Source organism: Melanostigma gelatinosum (assembly GCF_949748355.1).
Source record: "Melanostigma gelatinosum genome assembly, chromosome: 13".
Taxonomy (NCBI): domain Eukaryota; kingdom Metazoa; phylum Chordata; class Actinopteri; order Perciformes; family Zoarcidae; genus Melanostigma; species Melanostigma gelatinosum.
The window spans coordinates 11,441,896-11,450,147 of NC_136646.1; the positions used below are offsets into that span (position 1 = coordinate 11,441,896).

At 43.1% G+C, this 8,252-nt stretch overlaps 1 protein-coding gene across 1 annotated transcript; it reads right to left on the bottom strand.

Moving 5' to 3' along the window:
* Positions 1 to 2,031: 2,031 nt before the first annotated feature.
* On the bottom strand, positions 2,032 to 7,986 carry csf2rb (colony stimulating factor 2 receptor subunit beta; the record flags this gene model as incomplete). Its single annotated transcript, XM_079281411.1, has 13 exons — positions 2,032 to 2,585; positions 2,846 to 3,025; positions 3,085 to 3,220; positions 3,415 to 3,511; positions 3,739 to 3,907; positions 3,987 to 4,120; positions 4,470 to 4,624; positions 4,717 to 4,849; positions 5,129 to 5,270; positions 6,421 to 6,575; positions 6,706 to 6,884; positions 6,998 to 7,115; positions 7,881 to 7,986. The coding sequence occupies 13 exons, from the start codon at positions 7,984 to 7,986 to the stop codon at positions 2,178 to 2,180; spliced, it is 2,112 nt and encodes a 703-aa protein (XP_079137537.1). The 3' UTR covers positions 2,032 to 2,177.
* Between the last annotated feature and the right edge of the window lie 266 nt (positions 7,987 to 8,252).

Here is an 8,252-nt window from a genome sequence, read left to right on the forward strand (position 1 = left end):
TACTATGCACAGCCCTGTCAGGCTACACAGATGTGCAGTTAAACAGAGCAATAAATTAGATCACAATGTGTGTGCATGTTAGAGAAAGAGAGGGCCTATACACAGTTCTGCAAAATCCTTTAATCTAGACCTCAGCTGCCAAATTATGTCCAGGCCACATGTGCACTGGCATTTTAGCTTTTTCTATGCATTGTGGCCTGTAGTCCACACCCAAATGCCGTTTTATGTCACTGAAAACTGAGCTTTTGTTAAACTCTGGCCAGGGTGAAGTTATTCAGAAACTACGATACTAGACAGGGAAAACAGAATTTTTGGCATTGGAGATTTTTGAGAATGAAGGAGAAAAAATATGCTGTTCACAAAAACACCGGTGTCCGTGCAGACTCTTAGAAACATTACAGCTCAGGCACGTTGTAGCACTCCCTCATTCTTTGGTGCTTGCTGTCATTTCCCTTTTCCCCCCAATTAATTTTCGCTGAACGTCACAATTCCCCTGAGTTGATTGGAGGGTTATTCAGATCACCTGTTGAGCAGAGTGTGATTACCGGCTCCTAATTAAGTATTGAGAGCAGCTTGGTCCAATCAGAGTGTGAGGACATCCTGTCTTTAGGGCTTAAATGAGGTGGAGAACTGAACACTCAGGGCATTCTGGGCCTTCCTCGACTTAATGTGGACCTTATTTTAGCAGATTCAGCCACAAACTCTGGTCTTTAGGCCCATTTGACGTTTTTCTGCCGTCTTTTCTTTTCTTCTGGTTGAGTTTTTTTTTTAAGATGATGCAACACCACTTTCTGCTTGGTTACCTGAATCTGGGCAGATCTTATAGTGTTAATCATGCAAGAGTTTGTACTTGCTTAACAATAACGCCGGCAGGCTTTATTTTGGATTGTTGTGAACATTTTCATTGAAATCCCTTTTCATGGACATTTATTTTTTGAGACATTTTATGACAATACAAGAGTGATCGATATTTTAAAAGATGAGGATGACAGACACAGTTTGAAAACCACTGATCACAATACAATTCAAGTTCTCTCTATAACGGTTTCAACAAATACTGAACATTACAGCCTTCTATTGCAGGACAGTTCCATCAGACTGCATTCGTTTTTAGCTTGTTTTACCTTATAAACTGGCAACTAAGAGGCCAACGCAGTTTGCCAGCCAGCCTGAAAACTTTAAACACCTTGTTTATGTCTGGGTTTTTGTGGTGAGAAGGCTTTCTTAAAACATAATTTAAATTATGAGCACAATGCAAAAGTGCAGCAGACATTACTAACTTACATTATTTTATCAGCAGTTCTAAAGCCTGTACTAACGTACCTGAAGGAGATGGCAAGTCTCATGTATTGACACTGAACATGTTCTATGTACATTGTCATTTCATTTAATGTCTCTGTAGGCCCCAGTCGACAACTAACGACTTGCACACAGCGACATTGGTGGTGCCACGCAACATGGCAGCACATCGGCGTGTGCATAACATACTGTATATATACATTCAGCAACACATTGGCTACAGTATTGACAACAAGGTCCTAACTCACACACCTTTGTGCAAACGTGCATACATGACCGCAGCGAACATGGCTGTCAGCAAACTTCCACACTTTTCCCATGAAATGCAGTTGACATAATTCTGCGTCTTCCACCTCAGCTGTGAGAGAGAGACGGGGAATTCAGGGAAGGAATAATAAATGGCAACATCTCAACACAGCTCTTAAGAATCTGTGTGTGTTAGACATGTCCATACATCCTGTGAGCAACATATTTACATGTCTGGGAAAATATACAAGGAAGGAAGTGATGATTATGATGAATCTCTCTGACCAGGAAATGAAACCATCTGAACTTCACAAAGGTATTTATTTTAAGGGGGGCGGTTGTATTGTACTATATCAGAGTGTAAGGTGCTTCTGTTATTCCATTCTGACCTGGAATGTGTGAGGAAGTTTAAAAAAAAAAAAAGTCTTACTGAAGTCCATCCCGTAGATTTACTTGCATCCCATAGACTCAAAAGGCTCAGCTCACTACTGCCCTCCATTGTCCAGGCATCCAGCCCGATGTTTGGTCAGATATAAACCAATCAAAATGGTTAATTTCTAACATATAAAATCTAATTCAGTGAATGCATTTGTTCACATGGAAGCATATGTAAATCACAGATTGATTCATTGTTATATCTGCTGAGAAAGCCTCATAGGTCCTCCTTCAGTTGACTTTGCTGCTCTCATGAAAGCAGCGGGGAGGTGGCAGTACCCTGAGGCCAGTGCGGTGCCCCCCTGAGGCCAGGGGGTGAAAGGTTCTGAGGTGTAGGCTGGAGGCTGAGGGCTGCTAGCGGCCTCGCTGGGGCCCGGCTGGACGTCCGTTTCGTCTGGACACTGTGTGTTCGCGTCGGCGCCGCTGTGAGATACAAGATCTTGTGTGGACCTGGAGACGCTGCGGCCGGGCAGACACACATAACCTTCCCCGTAAAGGGCAAAATTCACCGGCGAAGGAGATGGAGAGTCGTCTGATGGGGTTTCTTGGTCCTTCTCTTTCTCTTCACACTTAACATCCGCTGACTTGAGGCTTGCCACTGACGACTATCGGATAGAAACAATGCAGTGGGACACTTAATGTCGGCAAAGTTTAGAAATGAATGACATTTCTTTGATAACGACAAGAAGGAATCAGCTACCTCACAGATGAGGGCTTAATGCCGACACACTTAATACGTATCAAAACTCTGATGCAATGTTAGGAATACGTTATTGGACAGTATTTCAGCAGTTATTGCATAGTTGATTTAGAAATTCTCAGCACCTGGGTACCTGACAAAAGACACTGGTTGTGAGTAACTAACCTGACAGAAGATGTAGGGGCCGCTGAAGCTCATGGAGGATGTGTCACAGTGTTTATCCTTCTCAGCAGGGGGGGGCAGGTTATCGTACTTCCAGCAGCCCTCGTCCTGCTCCAGACGCTTTTGTTCCGTGTCCTTAGTTGGCCACAGCAAAGCAACTTTGTTGATGGTCATGCTCTCACTCTGCATGAGGGTCCGGTTGGTGGAAGACTGGATCACAAAAAATACATCATGTTTTACACATTACAACATTCCTTGATGCACCAGAAATGGAGGTAATTACAACAAACTGTAGAATTATCAAGTCTCACCTTGATCTCAGACAGGATCTTGCTTTTGCCTGGAGAAGGGACTGAGTCCACCCACAGAATTGCCCTTCTGTTTGTTCAAAATATACCACGTAAAAAGAGTTTTATTAAAGACGACACGTCGTTTATGAAACTTTATTGGGTATGTAGTAAAGCCTGTGTGCTCCTTTTTAATGTTTTACAAGGCAATATATTTCCATAATGAAAACATCTGTTGGTTCAAAGTAATGTGAGGTATTGCTTGTATTAAAGTACATAAAGTACCTTTGACAAGCTGGAATGGTGCAGTAGAGTGTGAGGAAGACAGCGGCCACAAACACACCGATGGTGAAATAGATCAGCGTTGTTGGGGACCAGATGGCTGTCAGGGGACAGAAAACAGAATTAATGATGATACTGATAATAATCTCTCATGGTATGTATTATGATGGGGTTTTTTTGGCCCCATGTTGTTTACCGTTGAATAAACCGGACATGAATAAAACACAATAATATAATGTAAGTCCCGCAGGAAATAGCTGAAATCGGTTTCTTTATGTTTGAGCTGTGCATTATTTTTGTACTGTCTGTGCTGCTATTGTGAAGTACCCTCTTGCGAGGTCCAGTCCACAGGATTGGTCCATTCAGAGGGGATTCCTTCATAGTGCTTGGGGATGACCAGCGACCTGACCTTGACTTGGTAGTCCTGGGACGGGTCCAGAGAGGCTTCCAGGATGCTCAGGGGCCCCTCTGAAATGTTCTGCAGGACATACGATCCCTGAAAAAAACCATGTATGGAGTAAATTAACTGTTCATAGTTAGCATGAAGGGATTGCAACACAGGGGAAAACACTCACCTGATCATGTTTCCTGTAATAGCACACCTGATAATACAGTCTGGGTTTTGAAGCTGCGCTTGGATTCGTCCATTCCACCATCCAGTTGGTGCCTTTCGGCCTCACCTTCACCTGATGCGGCGGGCTGGGACGAACTGCGCAACAAGAAAGTGTTGTAGCATACAGTCTTGGAAAAGATTTGTTTTTGTATTGAAACAACCAAATCACGTGTAGGACATTTTAGAGAGGGTTCAGTATTTAGCAGTAAGTCATGGTGAGTCCTAAATGGTGAGGCACCAGACTGCTGTGTTTGAGCACATGGATGCAGTAGTGCCAATCAAACACTAGGTGGGGTCCCTCAATCACAGCTCTATACCCAGCGCTGTATGTCTATCTGCACGGCTCCCTGCAGTGTTACTGTATGTCTTCGACACGTGATGTCAACTCCCTCCACCTCTCGATCTCTCTTACAACGTATAACGCGTCCGTCTCCTGTCCACTCACTGTGTTTGTCGACCTCAAAGCTCTTGGCTGTGCGTGCTGGAATGAGCTCCACCAGCAGATGTGCGGGGTCTGCGACAGCCAGTGGGCAGCTGTACCTCAGCACAGCCCTGCTGAGGTCAGAGCTGACCGTTGGGTTCACACAGCATCTCTCGGACCTGAAGGCAGGGAGTAAAAGGAGGGGAATGAATGCATGATAACGGGATGCATTTTGTTTTTCAGCCTCAACCTTGTGGCATTGTCCACTTACGGCGCACTCTGGTTGTGTCGACATTTCAGCTGGTAGGTGATGAAGTGATCCACCTCTCTGCTCACCTCCCAGCTACACATCACCGCCTTCTCTCCATCCAGCACGCAATGCAAACTGGGAAACTGCCCAGCGTCTAGAGTCAGAAAGAGAGAGAGAGCAAATAACAACAGCTGCAAAGCATCTGAGTACTCCCATGAAAAATGGTCAGAGGGAGAAGATTAGAAGTGTGAGGAAAGGAGATAAGGAGCAGGGTCTGCATCAGAGGAAAAAGACCCGTCTGGAGTAAAATGATCCAGTACATAAAAAATCCCGAGCCAAATGGTTTCACTCACAAATGTCAGAGACGAAACTAATTTGTACACACACAGAGAAGTATGCGCAGTTAATGGGTTGCATTTAGGTTTTGACTCGCCTTCAGTGCGCCAGGTTACCACAGGACTCCAGTCGCTCCACTGACCCACACTGACCCGGGCCCTCACCCTGGCCTCATACCTGCAGCCCGGGAGCAACAGTCGCTCCTCTAGTTTCACACTGGTGTTTGTGAGGTCCTCAGTCTGTAGAGAATGGAAAGAGACGCGTGAGAGTTCCAGGAACTGCTGTGCATTTATTTTGGCATTGTGAAGATTTTCTTGCAAAACCTATGTGCTACACGGAAAAACACTCAAGTATACACAATTACTCCTGATATTACAATAGCCAAGCTCCATATCAATGAATGTACATTCACATGAAAGAAGAAAAACATTGCTTATTGCCTTTAGCAATGAGTTTAAACAATACATTCAATCATTCAATTCAACACTCTCCCAACCAAAAAGCAAACTAAACCGTTAGTGCTTGTACTGTGTTAAGAATGATTATTTATAGATATTTAACCCCAGCCTCATACCCCAAAGTGAAACTGAAACGTAAGTGTTTTTTCTTCTTCTTCTCTTTATTATGTGTTCCCTTTTGTACATCTAAGTTGTCGTTAGACAGAGAAATCAAGGCGCATCTCTTGAAGTGGATTTGTTGGTAAAAACCCTTGAAAATGTAAGATGTCTTTATTATAAGAAGGAAGGACACACAAAAAATAAGATTCAGTTAGTTTACAGAATATTCAATTTCATCGTTTAAAAAATATTTGGAACAGTGCTTTCGTTTTTTGTTTCTGCTTCTGTGTGTTGATAATAATTAAGATCACTTCATATATTAGTGTTATCAGCGAGCTAAAAGTCAACAATGCCTTTTGTTTTTAGCCAAACAGTTTAGTTAGCACAACTAAGCTGGTGAATGTGGTAATTATTACACACGCTGAACATTAGCATGTTAGCACTGTCATTCTGAGCGTGTTAGCATGCTGCTAGCATCACTACAGAGTAGGCCTTTGCAGTGGATGCTATTTTACAGTTTTATATCAGAGGAAATCGCCAACATGATTTACAGACAACAGCTTTTGTTATTTTTACTAAATACAAAGCAGGAAGCTATTTTAAATGTCAGTTATTACAGTATGTCGGGGACTGCAATTGTACAAGAGTCCATTAATGCTACTGTGTTAAAAATAGACAAATGCTAATTTCAGTTTTAACTTTTGACATTTCACTCTATTTCCTGACCTTTTTAAAGGCCCACGCCATGATTTCATAAACGTTTGTCACTTCAGTAATGTGTCTCGTAGTGAAAGGCTGGCAGCAGATTGTGTCGCGTAAGACATATGCTAACCGTCCAGTTGTCCTGTCTGTCTGTCCTGTAGCTGAGCTGATAGGTGATGTGCTTGTTCAGGGAGGAGGAGGAGGGGTAAGGGCTGGACCAGCTGAGCCGTCTGCCTCCATCACCTGCACCACGTGTGGACAGATTCACCGGTGGGCGGGCTCTCACTGTACAACACAGACACACATAACAGGTCAAGTGAAGCGCTGTCAATATTTCCTTATGAAACTGTAATCATTGCTCTCTGTTATTATCCTCACAGTAAAAGTGGCCGCTATGACAGACGGGTAAACTCACAGTGCTCAGACAGATGCAGGCGCTTGTGTGGGACAGATGAGCAGAAGGTCAGCGTTTTGTTCTTGAGGAAGAACACGGTGTGTACGATGCCAATGGAAAATGCACGGGTTTCATATCTACACTGGACAGTCCTGGGCTCGCTTGGATCCTGTACTTCACCGTAAGGCGTGCACTGCTTCCTGCGAGGACACGGACACAGAGCTGTGGGACGGAAGACGTTGGTGCCGAAATGACATGTTCCCCATAATCCCATATCCTCAACAAACGCTGTTCCCCCTGCTCTTGTTCTTACCTGTTCTTTCCTTCCTTGAACCAGAGCTGCAGTGTTTCGTTTGCGCGTTCCCTCCACGTGCAGTGGACATGAGACCTGTAGTCGTTGTGGCACTGTAAGGATTTCAGCAACGGAGACGCTGGTATAGGGAGAGAGACGAGTTGTTTTCAGATGATTGCCCATGGGTTAAATTACTCTTTGTGGCTTTTGGTTTGTGTAGAATAGACATTGTAACAAAAAGTATTGAGATTCTTGAGTTTATATATCGATGTCAAAATACTCCGTTAGAATAAAAATGAATCCGTCACTCAACCTCTTTCTCAAGTCAAAATATAGAAGTATTGTAAGTACATATACATCTTTTACAGATCTTCTACAGCTTTTTATTGTTGCAGATAACTGCTTTAGTTTTGGGAATTAAATCATCAAAAAACTTAAATATTATAAAGGTATTTCTGTCCTAATAATCTTTGTGCAGTAAAAATACTTAAACCTGTTTTTAATTTAAATCAACATCTAATGATGTTCTAGAAATGAGCTTCGGTATCTTAAAACATTGGAGAAGAAGTATCGGAACATAGAAGTACCCAAGTACAAGTACTTACTCAAGTATGATATCTTTTTGAAATCCAATTGTTATTGAGATTTAGGACATGCATTGAAACTATTAACTAGTAGTCAACGATAGTACTAGAGTAAATGTACATAGTTACGTTCAATCACTGATTGTAACTGCCCCTGGTATATTTATATGATGTATCTAACAAAAGACATCCCAGGATGTACAGAAGTAACTGAACAATGATCCAATTTAGAATCTGACATATGATCAAACTGGGAAATGTTCTAAGATTTGATTCCTAAAAAATCCTGATGGTGCCAGGAGAATACTGTGGAGACTTACTTTTCTGCAACTCGCTGCTCTCGTGGACGATACAACAGTCTGGACCACAGGAGAGAGCCAGAGGAGGGAGCATGAACCAAAGCACAACCCAAAAAAGAGGCATCATTCCTGGGGCGGGGGGGGGGGGGCCCTTGTTTTTCCGACTCTGCCTCGGGAAACGTTCCTGTGTGCATTCACATCATCCAGAAGTCTGTCGATGAGATGAGAAGTCGGGCATATACAGATAGAGCGAGGGGAGAGGGAGTGAGAAAATTAGTACAATTACTAGAAATACTGAAGAAATGAGTCATGACCACACTGCCAGCACTCACTTCTGCTTTTGCTTTAGTTTGCTTGTTGTGGGATGTTACCACACATCTGCCTGCTTCTTAT